Genomic DNA, 21944 nt, shown 5'->3' on the forward strand with positions numbered 1-21944 from the left:
GGCATTTGCTCTCCACTTAAGCCCCTTGCATCAGGTCCTCTTTCCCCCCCCCCCTCCCTCCCCATTCCCCCCTCCCTCATATGCCCTTGGTAATTTATACATCGTTATTTTGTCATATCTTGCCCTATCCGGAGTCTCCCTTCCCCCCTTCTCTGCTGTCCCTCTCCCAGAGAAGAGGTCACATGTGGATCCTTGTAATCAGTTCCCCCTTTCCAACCCACTCACCCTCCACTCTCCCAGCATCGTCCCTCACACCCTTGGTCCTGAAGGTATCATCCACCCTGGATTCCCTGTACCTCCAACCCTCATATATACCAGTGTACGGCCTCTGTCCTATCCAGCCCTGCAAGGTAGAATTCGGATCATGGTAGTTGGGGGGAGGAAGCATCCAGGATCTGGGGGAAAGCTGTGTTCTTCATCGGTACTACCTCACACCCTAATTAACCCATCTCCTCTCCTAAACCTCTCTATGAGGGGATCTCCATTGGCCCAGGACCTTTCTTGCATTGCATTTTTCTCTCCCAGCTTCTGTAATGGTCCTGCTTCTGAAACAACCGTGTTAGTAAGTCCCAGCTTGTTACTTCAGTATGCTTGCATCCGGTTTAATGGTCGTCCAGTTTAGTGGTGAAGATTTGTTGAGTTACGGATAAGACAGTACTCGAAATGTAGAGTACTGAGTTCTTCTCGTAAAAAATACCCGTAGAAAGTGGCCTCTGGCGGTGAAGCAAGCATCAAAGCGTGCGTCCTCATAGGACTACTTCTGGCTAGCCTCTGGTCCTTTCCAAGTCTCTACTATTCCTCAAGCGAAAACATTACGCTCTTCAACCGCACTCACATTGTAACTGTGGGGCCCTTTCTGCTAGCTGCGGACTTTCCGTAGCCCACACCTCAGCCGCGGGGGACGGTCAGCAGTCAGTTCAGCAGTGTTGGGAGTACTGCCATGTCTTGGTGACAGGGACACTGCCCCTCAGTTGAGTTGGAGTCGTGTTTAGATGCTGGTAAAGCTAAAGGTGGTAAGCAAATATCTTTTCCAGTTAGCAATCTATTTGTTGCCCTATTGTGTGGGAGTGAACAATTTGTCTTCATAACGTAGCATGGAGGAAATGATTGAGCGGTTTCTCCGTGCCAAACATGTTGCTTTTTTCTCCGAAGTTTGATACTGGTGCTGTTTGTGCTTGCCAAGTGTCGACCCGTTGAGAGGGTTAACATAGTGTCCTCAAAAATTTTTAGTTTTAAAATAAAAATTGACGCACCTAGATCATTATCTCTGTTTATCGGTGTTTCCTTTAAAAAAATAAAAGGATGAGGTGTGTTGAGAGTTGTCCGATGCGTGTCAGATGATGCCGGCCTTGCAGGTGGTTGCCAGTCCCCGCCCTCACCGCCGCGGTGACTCCTCCCCTGGAGACAAAGGAAGAGGTCTATGTGTCTGGGAGATAGTAAGGGCTTGAACAAACCGGAATGTGATGCCTTTCTCACCACCAAGAATGAGAGCATCTCATAGGAGTACCAGTCCCTCGTCCCTGGGCCTCGTTTTCCCCGGTGATTGGTCGCCAATAGGCAGTTGATGCTTGGCCCTCTCAAGGCTGTGCCGTAGCTGGAGTTCTCCACGTTGTTGACATCGTTTTCCTCCTCCGACCACCGCAGCAGGGACTACTCAGCTCCTTCCAAATCGTCAGTTCTTGGTAGAATGGTTTTTTCTTTTTTTCATTTCCCTTCTAAAAATAAACCTGCATTTTGAAGTGTACTTGTCAAGAAATGAGGTAGGTGAGTTCTGTCTTCTGTTCTCAAAGAAGTCTTTGTAAATGTTAGGAATAGAACCCACTGGATGTTTATGCATGTCTCTTCATTGAGTGCATGTTAGTTTACCTGCTTAGGAATCTATAACCAGCCTCTGTATGTAAACTTGCTTTACTCCCTTCATTATTACTGTTGTTTTTTTTCTTTTTCCTCGTTTGTCTGAAATTTCTATCACCTTGCTCTGGAGAGGGTGCAGAGCAAGGCCTCAAACTGTTTCAACACTGTTCTTGCAAGCACTGTAGGAATGCACAGGGTCACTCCAATTATTACTGTTTAACACCCCAAAAAATCCCACTGTCATCCAGTTTCAATTCCAGCTCTTAGACTTAGTCTCAGGAACCCTCAAGTAGAGTGTCTGTCTGTATGCGACCAGACAGCTGTATCTGCCTCCTTGGAGCTGCTCCGGCATTTGAAGCACCACCCTTGTGGTTAGCAGCCAGTCCCCCACGGTGCCACTGTGTCGATAAAAACCAGATAAGCAAACACGCAACCCATCGTGACCCTGTGGGAACCCTGTGGGTTTCCGAGACTGCTACACTGCGGAAGTAGGGGGCCTCATCTCTCTCTCACTGCATCGATAGGATGAATTTAATTTTTTATGTCAAAGATCTTAAGAGGATTGCTCAAAATGTGCACTCCACAGGTTTGCTCTTACTGGCTCCTATTTGTGGCTCGACTTCTTCCATCTACTGCTACCTTCTGTGTGCACATTTTTTAATCTTCCAATAATTTTGCTCATTAACGCTTTATATATCCTATCACCTGGAACAGCTATATAAATGTCTTACAGAATTCTATGAGACTTATTTTTAAAAATCATCTTACTGGGGGTTTGTACAACTCTTACCATGATCCATGCATACATCATTGTGTCAAGCACATTTGTACATTTGTTGCCATCATCATTCTCAGAACATTTTTTTTCTGCTTGAGCCCTTGGTTTCAGATTCTCATTTTTCCCCTCCCTCCCCCACCCTCCCGCTCTCATGAACCCTTGGTGATTTATAATTACTATTTTTTCTTGTATAGACATTTTTTTAACTTAGTGCAATCTAGTTCATTCTGACCCATAGTAACCCCACAGGACACCTGTGGGATCATCTCAGCCTCCTCTCTCTCCTGAGGAGCAGCTGGTAGTTTTGAACCAGTACAGTTATACACTCAGTAAGGATTCCCTTGGAACCTTGTGCCACCCTTCCTGCCCTTCCTATTCACGCTCCCAATACCCTTTCAGATCCAGGGTGAGAACATGATTAGCAAAGTGCATGCAAAACAGCGAGCAAAGTGGTAGCTGTGGGCGACTGAGCGGGTGTTCTGTGGCACTCTCTACTGCGGCTCTTTAATTCCTGTACTAATGCCACGGACAGCCGCCCAGCGAGGAGGAAGTTGCCGGTCTTGAAAACAAAGACTGTAATGGCTTGTATTTGCAGTTTGTACCCTCATCCTCTGGGATTCCGTAATCCTTTGAGCCTCTATCCGCAGGACTGTGTGTACATTCCCGGGGAGTAGCCCAATTGCTGCTGATGGTTCTAAAATATTTGGACAGGAGCAAAATTGTGCTGCCACCTTCTTTAGAGCAGTGTCCAGAGAGGGCTGAGCGCCCAGAGACATGCAGTGTGTCTTACTTTAGCACAGGAGCAGTAGAATCAAGTCTGGTTCTGACGAACTGACATGGCAGCCTGAGATTCCACAGCTAAGCAGACCTATTGCTGATGAGGGAGCTTGGTGTTGCACCATGAGCTTGCAGCTTGAAACAGGCGTGCCTGCGGCCAGCTGTTTGCAGCACACATAAACAGATGGCCTAGCACTGAGTCAGAGCGTCAGGTCCTGAGCAGGTAGATCAACTTCTTCTGCTTGATTCTTAACCCTCTTACAGAGAGGAGAACCCTAATTTCTCTGCCACTCTTGGGGCTCACAAAACCAGCACTTCATGAAGGAAATAAATTCTATTCATAGAGAAATGGAGAACATGGGTTCCTAGGTCAAGGCCAAGGAGAAATCTGGCTGCCCCTGGATCTGGACATCGAGAAACCAGCCATCTCTGGAGCGGCTTCCTGGATGCACGGACTAGCATTTGTTATCTGTGACCATTCCACATCCTCATACTCAATGCAGTGCTGCAGCAGGCAGCTGGGAGATTGCATAAGTATATCTTTGATATTAGGTTTCTACGATCACAGGCTTTTTAGTTCACAAGACACATCTGATGTGTGACCTAAGGAAAGCATTTTTTAAAAGGAGACCAAGTAGCATAAAAACATGTGTAACTTAAGCCTTTCATGATAGCAAAGATAAAATATTCGTGGAGAAAGCCTTCAGTTTCCTATCTAAAGCATAGGAGAAAGGATGAGTGTGGTGGGATCCCCAGATCTAATCATCCGTCTTCAAAATGTAAATGCAAACAAGCATTGCTCTGCCAAACGCTGTCAGAAGCACTAAGCATTTCATTATTGTTCCAGAACAAGATTTGCTGTAGTCTTACTTCTCTCTAAAAAGTACTAATAAACAGGCTGAGTGTTTCAGATAGAGTATTTGATGGACTGAATCATGTGTTTACCAGTTAAACTCCTCTGTTCGAAGCTGTGTCATGGACCAGCATGCTTCCAAAAGAAGCCTCTTCATGATGAGCAGCACAGCCAGGATAGCTGGTGACCTTCCGTGCAGTGCTCCGGTTAGGGACGCGCCCAGAAACTCAGCACTACGATGGCGGAGACCTGGTTCTGAGGTGCTCTGTGGGCTGTGAATGCCATTGGTGAAGGAAGAGGCATAAATATAGCTCCTTTTGTTTCCAAAATAATTGGGATCTTATTCAAGATTAATTGTGCCGGCACCTACTTCCCAAATTGGCTTTCATTTTATCTGTTCGAGCATGTTCACCTAGCCTTTGCTCAGCGTGGAAAAGGCACTAATCTACCTTTGTGCATATGGAAAATAGCCTCCTGGCACCGCATTAAAAAAACTCGAGGAGAATGCATTAATAATGGCGTCGGCTTCTCTCAAAAAGGGAAATCATTTATGTGGCCACTGTCAAAAAGGATGTAGAGAGACCTCGTGCCAGTTCTTACCCAGTGTTTTAGAGGGAGCTTCTGAGAGAGGTGCAGGGAAATGCTCTAGAGAGTAAATCCCCTTCACCACATGCAGCTTGTAGACACCAGTGTGATCTAATTGTTAAGATAGATGACCTTGTAGCTTGGTCACCCTGTCAGCTCTAGATTCTGTTCTAGGATGCCAGATTATCAAAGGACTGAAAAGTACTAGACCTGGAGTTTTGAAGATTGTCGGAAGCGTGGGTGCAGGTCACTTGTGGCTTCAATCAGCTCCTCTCATCTGTTTGCTGGTTCCCAGCGCTGTGTTTGGGTTTGTTTTGTCTACGTGCGCACAATTGAGCTGACTCTGTGAGCCAGTAAGAGAGGCGCTGGAGCTGCGGAGCTGTGTCCAGCTTCTGCTTAAGTCTGCAGTCTGAGAGTGTCCCTTTTGTTACATGTGCTGGTCTTGCAGACTCTGCAGTAGCGCCTTATCAAACACAGCCAGTCGGTGCTGCTGCTGCGAAAGCGCAGGGGAGCTCTCGTGTGGAAGGTTAATGGAGTGTAATTATAAAGAAAAATGAACTGCTCAGCCACTCTATCTCACTCTACCTGCACCAAGAGTGACAAGTGCCCGGATCTTTTCTAAAGCCTGGAGCAGAGGTTGGGCCATCTAAAATTATGGCAGTATAACTGTCACACAAACAAACACCCTGTGAAATATAGGCATGCCCTCCGCCCCGCCCCGCCCCGCCGCCCCCGGTAGGGATGAGTCCTCCTGTTATAGGGAGTCTCAGGAAAGGGGTATCTCCACACACGCACACACACACACACAGCTCTGTGTCAACCAGTGTACTTTTGTGTCACTCTCTTCTACTCGATTTGTTCCATTTTCTTTTCCTAAAAGTGCCCTCTCCCTCACTGATCAGTGACAAGGCTGATAGCGTGCACACGAGTAGGTGCGTTCTGTGGTGTCCATCAGACGGCAAAAGACCCCTGCTTCCTCCACGTAGCTCCATCAGACCTGCCCGCAGCCACCCTTGTCATTCTCGGCGTCTGCGCAGGGCAGTCTGTGGGATCCTTGTGTACTGTCTGACAGACAGCTGGCTGTTCCCAGGACCCAGCCTACCGTGCAGAGATGACACGCATGCCGATGGACTTGGATCCTGGGTCTTTCCCCTGAAAGCCCCACAGGAAATAGTATAGCAGATGCAGCTGGGAGGGCCAAGGACAGGGACAGAGCAGGGAGACTCGGGGTGTGATGTGTCACTTTACCAGGGAACGCTGCAAAGTCGTCCAGCCCCTGCAGCATCTGAAGGGTCAGCGGAGCTGGGCTGACGGAGTGCTTCTGCCAGCTCAGCACAGAGTTGGAATAAGGTGTTGCCGAATGATGCAACAACAACAACCCTCTGGCATCTTGTTCTTCCGAAGGAAGTTTAAAGCATAACCACTCCTGGCGAGGCTGTGCTGCCGCCTGAGATGAGTAAACTCAGCATCACACACACCAGGCAGAAGTGACGGCCGTGTCACCTACACAGCAGCCTTAGTGACAGAGCCCCTGTTGTCTTGTGTGACGGTGGGGGAGGGGAGGCCAAGGGCCCTAGTGGAAGCTCCGATAGGGGGATGGGGGAGCTGATTTTAAAGTCTCTGTGGGTTTTGATGATCTGTGTTCTGTTTTAAAAGAAAAACAGCTGCATTTCTTTTATGCTAGCCGAGTAAATCTGTTAGTGGGTCAGAATTCTAAATCCAGCTCTGTTGTTAGTGGCTGGGAAGTAAAGTTTGCTATGATCTGTTCCCTTAAAAACCCACTGAGCCCAGCATTCTATCATCAAAATGTTACCAGCTAATTCGAAGTCATTGTTCCAGGGTTGACGTTTTGGCTCAAGGCTGAAAGGGTGGCAGCGGAATCTTAAAATTGTCCATCTTTCTCATAGACGGGGGAGCATATCATTCTTGATTGGTTGCCTCCCGAGAGGACCTGTGCTGAGCTCCCAGAGAGTCTTGGATGGCAGAAGTACAACCTCTCAGACATTCTAGGGGAGGTTGTCCAGCACCGTCCCCCTGCAGGCCACGCCGGGCTCTTCAAGGCCTCGGAGAAGCTTCAAGGAAGCTCACTTTGAAAAGGGCACCGTCTGTGGAGTTGGTTCCAGAGCTGCCTCTTGAGCTGCCCCGTTGCCAACCTGCACTGCCTCTGCCTGCTCCTTGCCTGCTTGTTGTACAGATTCCCAGTCTCCTGGGCTCTCCATAGTCTGCCTTTGTGTCCTGGCTCTTTGTCACAGGTAGGGACTGATGACCCTCCCTTTGGCCTGGCTTCCCACCAGCCTCCTGTCACCCCCCAGAGTTGGCTCGGAGAAATGAACTCCAGCTCTTTGTCCAGTGCGTCTAGAGCTTCGTTCAGGCAAGTTTCCGAGAGGGGGAAGCCCACGTCCTCGTCTTCATTTTACTGTTAGGTGACTTGCAGTTGGTCAGCCGTCAACACGTGTCTCACTTTTCCCCCTCTAAATTAATGACAATCCCTTAATCCACCCTCCATAGTTGTGAGACTCTTAGTTGAGAAGAGGGTATGAAAATTTACAAGTGTAAAAGGCACAGGGTTACTGAGCCTTAAAAAACTCAAAATCATTCAGGAAATATCTGAAGAAAATGGTACCATCATTTCCCACATAGGGTTTACTCCGAAAGTCGGGCTATTTAAAATTATTATGAAATAATCTATATATTTATAACATTCATCCCTTTATTCTTAATACTGTAAAGTAGATTAAATTGTTTTGGCAAATCTGAGCACAGAAATGAGATCCCGTTGTGTGTAGAATGTAGTTGCAGTGTCCCGGTTGGATTCCATGTCTGAAGATCACATTTTGCTTACTTTAACTCCCTGGACGGCATCAATAAGGATGTGTTCGGGTTTTTTCCTGACCTCCCCTGTTAGGTACTTAAACAGCTGTTTCCTTCAGCCCTAGAGACCACTGCAGTTCCGTGGTAGAAACTGATCCAGTTCTTCCTTGTACCAGGCCTGGGGGTGGGGCTTAACATGCGGGAGTTCAGTAGTCCATGAGGTAGTTTAAGATGCGCTGGTATAGTCAGCACGCTTACAGAACACGATTCTCACTCCAGTATTCATGCTCACCTTTGTATTTCGTATATAGTTTGTCCACCTTCCTTTTAGCTTCAGATTTTTAATTTGTCATATTCTTCTCAGTAACCATCGATGACTTGCTTTTTATGTCTATGCATCTTCCCACTGACCTTTTCATTATGTTGAGCTTTTATTAACCAGGAGCCTATTTTAATTTTCTGATCACCAGAAATCCTCGTGGATTCCTTCTTAGCCCTGAAGTTTTTCTCAGTCCGATTCTACTTTCCTTTCCTGGAGACTACGGTTCAATTAATGTAATTACCCTGTAATGATTGAAAGCTGGTGTCGCATGGGCTTAATCATGTTTGTTTGGATTTTGTTTGGCTCACAGTGTTAGCAGCAATTCTGACATTCACACCTTCCGAAGCACTGCCCCCTCCAGCGCCCTCTGCCCATCACATCACGCCCTAGTATCTTAGCCCGCTGCATTTGTTGCCTCACCTCTGTGCCTTTGGGTTCTCGGCAGCCCTGAAGGAAAGTGTTTTGTAATGGTGTAGCTTCTTTGTTCTCTGTCAGGATGGATCATCATCATGAACATGAGTTTCCTGTGTCTCGTGTTCTGGCATAGAAGGTAGATAGAGGTCAGGAGACTGCGTTCTTGCCCTTCCGTGAGTCACAGAATTGTAAGCAGAAGAAAATGCTACAGACAAGAGCGGAGAAGCTGAGACCAAGAGTAGGTGACTCACCCAAGGTCACAAAGCTTAATTCAGTGACGGAGATGAGACTAGACTCCGGATTTCTTGACCCTTTGTATCATTTCTCATACACAATCCGGATTCCTGCTTCCCAGAAGCAGAGTGGAAAGCGGTGTATGTGTTTTCACACAGTGCTTCTGTACTTGCTCTAGCCGCCTGGCAGTCTTTGGATATAAGTAAGGGCTGTGGATCCTTACCAGTAAAGTAAGATCATGGTATGGGCTGGGAGTAGGGGGATGGAGTCAGATCTCCTAAGTCTGACTACCCCTGATGTAGGTCAACTCCAGTCATTTATTAAAACCTTCGCAGGACCCAGCAGCCACCCGTTAGTCTGCGTGGAAAGCTTGAGGGCTGCCCCGTGTCCTCACAGATAGGCCCTTCTGCTCTCTTAGGTGGATGCGGACGCCCCGAGCAGTGCGGGGAAGCGGGGCGGAGAGAGCGAGTGGGCCGGCACCTTTAGTGCTGAGTGGTCCCCGGAAATGGGATCAGAACAAGAAATCATTTTGACTTGGACTGTTCCCTCCCTTCATGTGTGCGGTGCATGCGTGTGTGTACCTTGAACATTGGTGTACATAAGTGGATTGGATTTGGTGACTTTCGTAGTCCGGGGTGCGGTGGGGATATTTTTCTCCACACTTAAGAGTTAAAGACACTTATATTTTAAACCAGATACAGTTTGCTCATTATGAGGGTACTTATCCTTTTCTTGACTATTGTTGAACCTTTATTTCTCTTTACTAAAATTCCAAATACCGACCATTTAAAACAACAAAAGCAACCCTCCTCAGAAGTGCTGGAGGATGCGTCCAGGTGTCTTACGTCTCTGTTGCAGAAAACTCAGACTAAGTACAGAATTGTGCTGCTTAGCCTTTGTCACGAGTCTGCGAAGATCCAATCCCTTGAGCTTCACCATCTGTCACCTTGGCAGGACACCTAGGTGTGGAGTCGCCCGCCCCATGGAAAGGAAGGAAATTCATACCACAGTTCATTTTTCTTTTTAAGTGATTGTAAGCAACTAGCTGGTGGCAAATCCTACTACTAATATCGTGGATGCCTGGGGAAGTTAAGAGATCCCCAGATCCCCATTCAGTCACTGGGAATCGCTTTTGACCTCTGTGCTTATGCTTTTCTCGTTGCTGGTTTAAAAAAATGTTTCTTAAGCATCCAAATTGCATTGTTCCCGTTGTACTTTTGTCAAACTAGTTCCCAACTCAAAATGTCCGTGTTCAGTGATTTATAAGATGGGCTTTTGTTTAAATGTACGGGAAATTCGCCACATTAGTACGTTTCCCCACCGAGTATTTTCTCATGCTATGTGCAGTAGATTGCTTCATGCTGTATCTTCTAACACCTTCTCTGGAAGAAACACAGGACTGAGGATTGTTAAAAGGTGGCTTTGCCTGTGGAAACGCTGGATCCAGGTTGTAGTGAATGCAGTCTGCGTAGAATTTGGTTAAATAATCGTGCTCTATCCACCTCTCCCGGTCTGACTCTTGTCGCTTGCTTCAGGGAAGCGAGGAGCTCCTGCATCCACATTCTGCTGAATGGTGCCAGGGTTTGGCATGGGCAAAGCAATCTGCTGGGTATCAGCAGTGCCCCAAACGGTGACAGGGGTGCTTGGTTTTGTCTCTCCCTTCCCCTCCCCCATTTCAGGATCATCACGGTGCTTAAACTATATTTGCAAATCCAGTATGTCAGGGAAAGCTACCCACCCAGCAGCCATCTCCAGTCCGAATTGTCTTGTGAGGAAATCACAGCAGCTTCCAGGGAGAGGAGTGGAAATGTCTATCAAGTGTGGGAGAACTCTGCCAATAACAAGGCAGCGCTGCCTTTGAAGTCGTGGGTGGAGCCAGGGAATGAGGGGTGACACGCTGGCAGGGTGTGCGCGCGCGACAGTGTGTTGTAACAGACGGCACAGGACGCGGGCATTCGGGAGTTCCAGTGACAGAGTGTGGTCGCTTCCACAGCACATCTCATTGTGATACAAACGTGATGATGCAGACGCTTTTTCTAACTAGCAAAGGCTAAATTGTATGGATTACAGATGGTTCTTAGATTTTTCTCCTGCTGTCCTCATTGCTCTGTTTACATTTAATTAGACCTGTTTGTCGGGGACCTGCTTGGATGGCTACATGGGCACCTAGCCCCGGATGTGCTTGCTTTCAGAGATAAAAGGGCAAACATCTTCTTTCTTAGTCCCATAATTCCCCCTTTTTTTGAGATTCTCGTTAAAAAAAAAAGGACAAACATAGTCTGAAGTACCATTAGAACGTTTGACTAGATGTTTTAAAATCAAGTGATGGAAAGAAATATCATTGACATTGGAGATAAAAGTCACGTTTCACTAGTGGTTGCTCCGAGTTAGGAGCTCCTGCTGGACAAGCTGGGCTGTTCATCGGTTGCCATGCCGCCTTCGACACTGCCCTTGACAGCGTTGTAAGCGCTCGTTCACTTGATCCTCCGCATCCTTCTGAGGCCAGCAAAGCACAGTGTGTTGCTTGGTGCTGCGGAGAAAGCCATCCGGTCTCACTGAAAATGTAAGCCACCTGGTTTCTGACTTTGACCTCTGTGATCTTTCATGACAGAGCATACTTTGCAGTAACTACTCTCACCAGCAGGTAGTGCTTTGGTGGTGTTGTTAGTCTTCCTGTTTGTACTTCTTTTGGCCTGACATCATGGTGTGGTGTATTCTGGGATCTGTAGTCTTCCGGGAGCCAGAGCTCTGTGGGAAGCACAACAGCTACACTCTTGCTGGGAGCAAACCAGAGACACTTCCTGGGTTCCTAGAAGGGCTTTAGATTTAGGCAAATTTTCAGGATAGTAGTTTTAGCGATCTTTCCTAGACACACACAAGGGATTGGGGGTGGGGGTGGGGTTGAGCTTACGCATTAGAGCATGAAAGAACTAAATAAGAAAAATGCATTTCAATCAGGCTATCAAATGAAGGGTCTGATCCCCCGGAGAGATGGAATATAAACCCCATTGATATGAATAAAAGGTCTAATTCCCTGTGAAGATGGAATGTAAATCCCACTGATGCAAATACCAATGAGGGAGAGAGGGAAGGAAGGAGAGAGAGAGAGAAAGAGAGAGAGAGTTAGTTAAAGAATGGACCCCAACGAATTTTTTAATTAAAAAAGTAAGGCACTGTCTAATCAGTACCATGACATACACAGTCCCCACCATCTGTTCAGCATCCACACAGATCAACTTTATGGGGGGGGGGACCTTGATAATTCTAACTACCTCTGTTCACTTTATACAAATTTCCTGGCACCTTGAAATATAAAATAATTTTTTGTGCTTGCAACCCCCAAAGACTAGGAGACAAGCATTTAGTAGTCCAGTGGTTCTCAATCTTCCTGATGCCGCGACCCTTTAATACAGTTCCTCATGTTGTAGTGACCCCCAACCATAAAGTTATGTTTGTTGCTACTTCATAACTGCCATTTTGCTACTGTTTTGAATCGGGCGACCCTGTGAAAGGGGTCGCGACCCACAGGTTGACAACCGCTGATCTAGATGAGGTTATAGCAGACCCACCTCTGTTGAGCAGGTGGCATTTTAAAAAGCGGGTGAGAAGTTAAAGGTTATTTTTCCAATTTTAACCCCAAAACTGAATATCACAGCATTTGGGGAAAACATTCTAATAACCTGACAAGATTAACAAGACACATTTGTTTTTAGCCAAGAGCATTTTTATTGTTGCAACGGCCCATTTTCCTTTTTTTTTGGGGGGGGGTCAGCATTCTGCTGTGTGTGTCTCCCTTGGAATAGATCCCTCTCTTACCTCTGTGCATAGCCTCCCATTGCGGTTCACTGACTGCATGAAGAGGGAACCTATTTTGAATGTGAAGGTGCCCTGGTCCCATTCCCAGATAAGCAATGGACTGCTAACCGTGAGGACAGTGGTTCAAACCTATCAACTGCCCCACAGGAGAAAGCTGAGGCTTCCTTAGAGATTTACAAAGCCTTCAAAACCCTGCCGAGGTTCACTTTGATCAGAATCAGCCCCGAGGCTGTGGGTTTATTCTCTATTGCCTTTACACACACATGCTATGCAGGACTGGACTGCCGCCACCGCGCAGCATCGTTGTGAAGACTGCTGCCACGTCTCCCACCTGCATCCTCAGTCTGCGTGGATGGTGGTGTTGGAAACAAAATGGCTATCTTCTTCATCGGGCAGCAGAAAGAGTTTGCTTTTTCTCTTTGGAAAAATTCTGACTTCATCAACAAATACAGATTCCCCACAGTTAGCTTTTTTTTTTTTTTTGCACACATACAGTGTCCTCTCCCTGGTTTCATTTCAGCAGTTTGTGAGTCTGAAAACCTGCAAAGGTTTTGCTGCTTCTTGGGCAGGAATATGAGTAAGATTTCATCTTGGCTTCCTGAGTTTGTGAAAAGTCTCTGTTAACTCCAGTGTCAGGGGTGAAAGTTTATTCCGATGGTATGACTGGCCCCTGGAATACAATCTTCGTGCGCTTCTGGGTTAGGATGTCTGAGAGGTACAGCCTCCCTTTGCGGCTGGAAAACAGATGATGCAGCAGCGAGTACCAGCAAGTTCAGTGACCAGCCCTGGGAAAGCGAGACATCGGCGGTAGAGAGCAGGACCTTGTGCCTGGAGTTATTTTTGAGTGAAGCTTTCTAAAACTGATGTGAGTTCTTTGAACTGATGGTTGATTGGAGGGGTAGAAGCTGCCCTTTCATCGCTACATCTCCCATCTGTTATTGGCCAATTAGCTTAGGTCACAGAAGATGGAACCCAATTTCAGCTGCATCTGACCCATAAACTTCTGTGTTTTTCTTTGGGATCTGTCTTGACTGTCGTGCGAACATGTTGATAGTCTCGCTGAATGTCACAGTATTGATCAGCGTGACTACCTGGCTCGGAAGTTATGACATGGAGTGTCAGAGGCTCCGTGAGCTCTTCTGCCTGAGCAGGCCCTGATGAAACATCCTGATGGGAGCGCTGAGGGACTGGGAGGCTGTGGAGCAGTCCTTGACAGATGGACTGAAGGTACAGCCCTTCCAGGCTGGCACACTGTCTTATTGCTTATAGAAAGCATATTAAGTGGAAAAGATGATAGGCTAGCAGTTTTCTCTCCCTCCTTTCCACCTTCCCCCTGTGTTCTCCCCCACCCCCACTCTCAGTAACATATGATAGTAAATGATAAGCAGTTTGTGAAACTTAGCCATTTCCCAGAGCTTCAGATTGACAGTCCAAGATAATTCACCATATTTAATGGTCGGTCTCGTGTTTGAATATTTTTGGAACTCTTAAGACTGTCTATGCCGGTGTAGCCTTCATTGAAGACCAACAGAGATCTGTGCGTGTAAATACACACTAGTGAAAGGCAGGCTCACCTCCTGTGGGCTCTTGGGGAGGACATTGGGAACTCGACCACGAAGCTGGGATTGTAAAACAGTGTGTCTGTCTCCCTCTGAAGCCAGCCAGTGTCCCCCTGCAGCTTGGATGAGCAAGGTGCACTGGAGAGCAGCAAGATGGTGGCACTTGGCAAAGCCCACTGACGCACTGGCAGCCCTCCCTGACAGCGTGTGTGCGGAGTGCAAATGCGGTTTTTTGAGCCACAGTGATAGGTGTTAAGTGGCCGGAGCCTCCATGCTTCCCCCAAAGCTTAGTTTTGAGAACACAATCCTCTCACACACAAGAGCAAGAACGCCTGCTCTGTATGCCTCCAGCCTGGTGAGCCCTCCTGCTCAGGGCCCAACCTCTCTCTCTCTTTCATGCCTCTCAGGGAGTAATGGAAGTTGGCAAATATGGTGATCTTGCGTCCTGTCTGCCAGCTTCCACGGCCTTTATGTCTGGTCCTGGGGTGGGGGACAGTTGGGGTGCCGTGTGATTACTGATTCCCGCTCTCCTCAGCCTGCCTCTGGGCTTTAGTACCCTAGCCTGCACCCCTTGCTCATTCCTTCCCCACCCTGCCCCGCTTCCCAGCCTCTAGGTATCAGCGTGAGGGCCAGAGAGAAGTTCGCAGTCCGTCACTTCCGTCCTGGGCTGTTTGGCCTTTGCATTTCTTTGTTGGCAGGTCTCACGGTTTGTGTTGTGGATGTTCTTGCCCCCAGATTGAGCCCCTTTGGGATAAGGGTGTCTGGGTGGAGTCCCTCTCTGCACTTCAGTTTGTTAAATGTTATGGCAGCCTAGCCGGGCAGTAAGCACTAGGATAGAGTGCTGGGCCCCACTGCTGCCCCACCCCCTTTCCAAACTGCTGAGCTCAGTAAAACTGCTGGGGAAAAGTTATTTTAAATACTTATTTTATAATAGGTTTTTAAAACCTTTAAGTCAATACAAACTGCGTTTGAGACAATGTAAAACACATCTTTATCATTCTTTTCAGCCAACAAAAAACGGTACAGGAAGGCAAATTCCAACAAAAATTGCTTCTGTTATACTGTATAATCTGCTTGCAGTTGGCTCTTTGGGTAAATATTTAAGGGGGGGAGATGCAGATTCCAAAGTTTTGTAGAAACTACCTCCAGGGTAATACAAACACAAAATTAATTAAAAGGACAAATGGGTGTAGAGGTGAATTTTCAAGGCTTCTCCTACTCCATCCACCAGAGGAGGCAGAGTAATTGAGGCATGCGGCATGGAACAGCCCAGAGCTGAAGCACTCCTGTGTGAATGTGCAGACTCGCTCCCAGCCACTGAGGCAGAGCCCCAGCCTGGCCCCGAGTGGGTAGCGTACATCCCCCAGAACCATGTGGGGCCTTCATTCAGCCTTAGCCCATTCCAGACCAGCATGTTCCCTCAGCAGCATAGTTGTAGCTATAGAGGCGACAGTTGTGAGCGAGATAAGTCCCCATCCTCGTGCACCAGTACATGTTGAAATTTATTATTTACACAGCAGTGGCATCCAGAGGCACAGCCAGTAAGATTGAACCAGGTCTAGAACATTTCAAGAATTTTACATTTTCATCCCAGGCAGCTAAGTCTTCTAGTCTGCCTAAACAAATGTACGCATTTTCTTAGATTCTACCCCAGCAAAGGAGTCCTGTATGTGGATTATACACGGTAATAATTGAGACTGTCAATTTGTCAGTTTGTTGAAAAATCTGTTTAATGTTTAAAACTGGGATAAGTAGCTTGATGTTTGATTAATAAAAGTTAGTACCACTAGTGTTTTTGTTACCACCAGATCAGCGTCGATTCGAAAATTGGGAGGCAAAGCTCCAAAGTCTTGCTCTTCACTACTGCACCATACTCCCCGCCTCATCAGCAGTCTGGACTCTGTTATGTGATCGCCATTAGCTCCTCTTTTTATCTGTGTGCCGCCGTTTTCCTTTATCTAGAAAAACATTTCTGATGCTGTGTGTTTTACACGGCAGTGCCCGCTAAGTGCCTTGAGCTCCTCATAGGTAGAATATGTGTTCGTTTTAGCTGTCACCCACTTAAGGAGCGGCTAGTTGACCAATGTCATCTAGAGCGTAGAAGTGCGCTGTATGTCTTTGCTGCTGACCAGACAGTATCCTAACAGGTTGCCTTTTGGTCTGTCTTCTTTGCTAGAAAAGAGTAGTTGAACAGCTACGGAAGAACCTGATCGTCAAGCAAGAACAGCCAGACAAGTTCCAGATACAGCCATTGCCACAGTCTGAAAACAAACTGCAAACAGTACAGCAGCAGCCACTACAGCCGCTGCAGCAACAGCAGCAGTACCACCACCACGCCCAGCAGTCAGCGACGCCCGCGCCCAACTTGACCGCTTCACAGGTAACGTGGGGGGGAGCATCGCAGGCTGCTTTACACAGGAGAAGGGTTTGTGACTGCTCCTCTAGGACGGGGTCTTATTTCAGACTCTCTTAACGTAGCATGCTTTTAGTTACTTTTTCTGCTACGGTTGGGATAAGCGTCGCTTGAAACTCAGTGACCAAAGGAAAGAACATAATTAAGGAACAAAAGTCAAATGAGTGTTCTACCTGTCCAAAGAAACGGGAAGAGGGATTCCGTAACCGAGAACAGCTGCTTCCCTACACTAGAATAGAATTAAGTCTTATTTTGAGTGTCTGTTTTAAATTTGTACTGATTCTAAAGGTCTCTGACACTGAACCTCTCCCAGAATTGTTTTGTTTATTTTTTAGATGCGGGGTAGGGGGTGGGGGGAGATTCTTAGCCATTAGGAGTGGACCTCTAGCGGGATCAATGTCCTTGGGAGCAGGTAGAAAGGAGCAAGCAAAGGGTACTGTATCTCCATAATTAATTGGAACAAAATGTTCAGGTCTATGACCATAACCTAATTTTGGGGTCTTGCTCCTTGGGGTTACGGACCACTTATAAAGCTATCGAAAGCTGTGGAGCGCATGTCAGGAAGATCCACGCTTACACCTGCACATTCGTTGTGGTACCGTGGAGGCACGCACCCCGCTGTCTTCTCGGTGGCCACCGCTCACTCAGCTACGCAGAGCCTGCTGTGTCCACAGGTTGAGAGGAAAGGGTGTCGTTGATCGTGACAGTGACTGTGGATGGTTCTGGTGCTGGAGCAGCAATCGGTAAACACTTTGTATGTGGTTTATTTTCAATGTGCCTAGTAGTATTTTTTTAATACTAAGGCGAGTTAACATTTACATAAGCGTTTTCTCCTGCCAGCCCTCTCCTAACTGCTTCACATAGGGGACATATGTAATGCTTCCCCTGCCCTTTCAGGAGGGTGGTATAATTGTTTCTATCTCCAGAGGCCCAGAAAGAGTAAGGAGTTCACCGAAGATCGTAGCGGTAGAGCCAAGATTTGAACACAGATGTTCTTGTTGGAAAAAATTATCCTCTAGCCATTCTCCTAGGCTGCTATTCAATTAAAAAAGAATGAATGAAATCCTAAAGTTACATAAAATGCCGAGGAGTGGTAAAAAGAAAAATTGTTGTTGTAAGTCAGGTATCTTCAAGGGGTCAACATGTTTTTTACCCTAGTCCCCACCCCAAGAGCACTTGGAAACGAGGTGTTCAGACTGACTTTTAAAATTCCCCGAGCCAGACTCTAACGTCCCTGAAAGATTGCCTTCATTGACTTTTACACAGCCAGCTTAGATGACTCCTTATCCAAAATGCGGTTTTCCATCACACAGCATCATCATGGAAGGAGATGGTAGAGTGCATTGTTTCTCTGTATGCTGGAGTTTTCTCTCTCAGCCCATGGAAACTTTCTGTTCAGGTAACATTCCAAGTGACACAGATCAGAGACAATTCAATCACTGCCTCCTTCCATAGTAATCGGTGTTCTCTGTCGCCGTGGTGCGTGGGGAAGGTCCACAGACTACCCCCAAACAGTGGGCAGCATCGCTCCAAATGGTAGCCTGCCTGATAAATGGAATCGCCCTTTGTTTTGTTTTGCCTAATGCAAACGTTTAATGTTAAAAACAAAACTCCTTTGGGTTAATTTTGTTCGGTTTTGTGTTTTAAAGTAGACTGTCTGTCACTACTCCCTGGTCGTCCTCTGTGAGTTAGGTTCTGATAAATAAAGAGGTCGTAGCAGGGGCCCCCCTCGAGGAACCCTAGAACCTAGAGTTCACGCTGACATGTTGTCATGCGCTCGGGAACTATGCATTGGGCCTCCACTACGTACAAGTCCCGCGCTAGGCAATGAGAGCTAAGACTTCACAGATAAGAGGGTTTCTGTCTCCACACTGTTGTACACGGAGAGAGCGACGCCAACCGCTACGTGGGTCGGGTGGAAGTCCTAGGAAGAGAAACACAAGAACGCCTCCACCGAGGAGCCGGCACGTGGGCCAGGCCAGCCCACGAGCGGGGGTTCAGAGAGCAGTAGGAACCAAAGGGTGGAGTCCAAAAGCAACTGCACCGCCTGGCAAGGGGCACGCAGACTTGTGTGGCTGGAGCCTGGGCCCGCGGGAAGATAGTCTGTGCACAGCAACGGTGCTGGTCTTCAGCATCCAGAAGAGGGAGTCACAGGAGGTTCATGAGGACGAAGACAAGGCGCATGGGAGGTGGAGGTGGCCTCAATTAAGAGAAATTAGTTCAGAAAGGGTTAGCAGTTAGGTAGCAATCAGTGTTTACTCCAGACCCCTGGCTTAGCCTATTCGGAGGCGTCGAGGAAGTCTCAAGTGGGGGATGGACCAGGTCCCTTTGCTTGGCTAATTCCAACTTTTTCTGTCTAGGTATTTAGAAATGTTTCCAACCTGACTACAGGCAACGCCCTGCAGCCTCTCTCCACAAAGCCCTGATCTTTTGTGGTGCAATACAGACGTGAAGAAAAACACAGTTTATGATATCAAATAAAAAAATAGGCCCTACGCGACAAAAGGGTTTCTCTTTTTGGGGTCTGCGTTTACCACAGTGACATTTCATTCCAAATGAAAGAACAAAACAGCCTGCACACTTGAGGGGCTTGCAGCTCCTGTCATGAAGCAAAATGTGTGTACACTGTTGAATGGGAAGCTAATTGGCTGTGTAAACTTTCACCCAGACCACAATAGAATGTTCAAAAATAAATGAATAAACTAAAATCGTGCCTTTAAGCAATGAAAACAAGCCATCTAAAAGGGAGGTTAATTCGAGTCCATGGTAGCCGGCTTTTGTCCGCACTGCTCTGTGCGTTGGAGGCCCGCGTTTTACTATCAATAGCTCGTGCTCTGCAGGTCAACAACACCTTAACAAAATAAACAACGAAAAAGGATTTTTCTGTTAGTGTTTCCAGCTCCTGCGAGTTGGGCTTTGTGAAGATTCCAGAGCCCTTCCCGAGACTGGGAGCCACCAGGTCCTCTCGGAGGTGCCTGTGTTGTCAGCGCGCCGTGGACCGAAGCCCGGGTCCATAACCTTTCCTTTCTGTGCCTTCTCTCCCTCCTGCCAGACCAGCTCAGACGCTTTCATTCGATTTCAACACCCTAGGCTCCCTCCTGCATCTCGATACCAGTGCTCCAGAGTCGGTATCAACTAGGTGATACTGAGAGTCTTCGGAATGGTTCCGCTGAAGCACACAGTACTAAAGAGACTGATACTGACTCACCGGGAGCAGGGAGGTCCCAAACAAAAAGACACCTTGCCCTCTTTGAAGGCAGGACCGCCATGCACAACTGTTTTGTTTTTCAAATCCATGTCAGTGGGTTCTGCTGACTGGAACTTTCCTTCCACAACCCACAGTGGCACCAGAATTGAATGCCATCTGGTGTGACTTCCTCTTTCCAAATTTCTTTGTATTTAAATGCCTTAAATTGAATGATAGGACTTGTTAAAAACACTTAATTGAAATGGCTGATAGTGTAAACTCAGAAGCCTTGGGTCCACGTTGGGCTGCCAACCACAGGGCGACTGCCAAAGAAAGATGGGCCTGCCCACCCTTCCTCCTGAGACTTACAGCCATGGGGTCCAAAGGGGCCCTTCCGCTCCGCCCCATACGGCTACTATGAGTCAAAACCCACCCACTAGCAGTACGTAACGTCACGTCAGCTGTTAGTGCCACGCACTAGTACAACAACATTTCCAATGACAAAGAGCATTTAACTTTGACTGGGTTTCATCTTTAATAGAGAGTAATTACATATCCTCCCCCAGATAAATAACCATTCCCATTTCACATTTGAGGTCACGGTGGCAAGGAAAATAAGCCACTAATGTTGCCCGGATGAGGAAGCAGCAAGTCCAGTGACTCCTTTGGAGGCAGCAGTGAAGATTGCTGATGACTAGGCTGCGGTGGGAAAGATGCGGCCAGGTCACTAAAGTTTCTGGGTAAAAGGAGGATTAAAGAAGGTGTTTAAAGATGAGATGCTGGGTGAGGAAATAACTGAACGTAGAACCAAGCGACTTACATGCACAGGCACTGAAAGGAAGTGCTGGGAGAAGTTGCCAGGATCTGTTCTGGAAAGCGTGGACCACTTGTCACTGGCCAGAGCAGCGGTGCCCACTGGGGCTCTCTGCCACGAGCTTTTCTCCGCCGTCCAGTGTGGCTGTTGGAGACTTAAACGTGACATGTGCAGTGACAGGACTCCAGGTTTGGTTTGATGTACTTAAATAGAAATCTCCTCCCGTGGCTGGCAAGCTGGACTTCACCAGCATGGAGAAGGCAGGATAGGCGTGGGGCATGAGGACAGTCGGAACGGCTCCGTGCTCCTGAGATGTCTGTTTGGTAAGGAGCAGTTGGATTTGCCCTCTGGGCCACAGGGTGTTTATCTCCCCTTCTTTGTCACAGACTCCTCCAAATTAAGACCCAGCTTCAGGGCTGCAGTAGCATGTCGGACGCCCCGCAAGCCCTCCTTTCAGTTCATCCTCTGATCTCTCGGGCTTTCTGAAACTGAGGTGTTTGCTGATGATTTGCTAAACTAGTCGGTTAATATGTTTCGTTATCTGGGGCTTGGGATTGACTGCCTCTGCCTCTCAAGCTTGATACTCAGAAAATGAAGAGTGTGCCCGGCCCCCGATATCAGTGTCACAGGAGGCAGACAACCAGAATGATGTGCCATTCATTCTTCACATTGATGAGCCTGTGGCAATTAAGGACAGAGATGACATGTACCGCATTGATTTTCAGCTTTAACATTTTTTCTACGTGAGAGCAAAGGACTAGACAGGAAGTCAAAGGTGCACACGGTTTCCATCCACCATTCCACTCACTGTTGAGAGCTCGTGTCCGTAATCGCCTGCAGGTGCCCGTTGTGAATGAAGCGGGGTTGCCTCCCGCAGTAAGACGTGTGCTTTGTACACAAAAGAACCCGCTTTTATAGAGAGAAACTTGATTGATGGTGAGAATCGGGGCCTTATGTCCTTCTGAGGTTTAGCAAAACGCTGTTCCGAGGGATCCCGCTTCCATGTGCTAATGCCTGTTCTCTGTGTCTCCTAGAAGACTGTAACCACAGCTTCGATGATCACCACAAAGACACTACCTCTCGTCTTGAAAGCAGCAACTGCGACCATGCCTGCTTCTGTCGTGGGCCAGAGACCTACCATTGCTATGGTGACCGCCATCAACAGTCAGAAGGCTGTGCTCAGCACTGATGTGCAGAACACGCCGGTCAACCTCCAGACGTCTAGTAAGGTCACTGGGCCTGGGGCAGAGGCTGTCCAAATCGTGGCAAAAAACACAGTCACTCTGGTAAGCCTGCAGCTGCTAATGATGTGTGTCCGCACGAGAGGGCTCAGGGTATGCATTTGTCGAATCGGGCCGTTTAGGCTCCTGCTGGATTTTCTCAGCTTCCGTCACTCTCCTTCCACATGGGACCCCCCTCGGTGCTTACAAGGGACCGTGCCATTCCCCCCATCTGCTTTAATAACTGTGGGGCTGTCCTGATGCATGACTTGAAGTCAAAGTGCACTTGGCTTTGGGAGAACAAACG

General features: G+C 47.6%; 1 protein-coding gene across 18 annotated transcripts in view; it reads left to right on the forward strand.

Annotated features, from left to right (window-relative positions):
• The window catches only part of PHF21A (PHD finger protein 21A), a 204878-nt gene that overhangs the window by 151381 nt on the left and 31553 nt on the right, over window positions 1-21944 (forward strand). For 17 of the 18 annotated variants that reach the window (XM_075545830.1, XM_075545816.1, XM_075545817.1 and 14 more), the window contains 2 exons: window positions 16180-16383; window positions 21452-21703. In XM_075545830.1, the coding sequence (XP_075401945.1) occupies window positions 16180-16383; window positions 21452-21703 (456 nt within the window). The remainder of the gene's footprint in view (window positions 1-16179; window positions 16384-21451; window positions 21704-21944) is intronic. The other variant, XM_075545829.1, reaches the window with a different exon arrangement.

Source organism: Tenrec ecaudatus, chromosome 4, assembly GCF_050624435.1.
Source record: "Tenrec ecaudatus isolate mTenEca1 chromosome 4, mTenEca1.hap1, whole genome shotgun sequence".
Classification (NCBI taxonomy): Eukaryota; Metazoa; Chordata; class Mammalia; order Afrosoricida; family Tenrecidae; genus Tenrec; species Tenrec ecaudatus.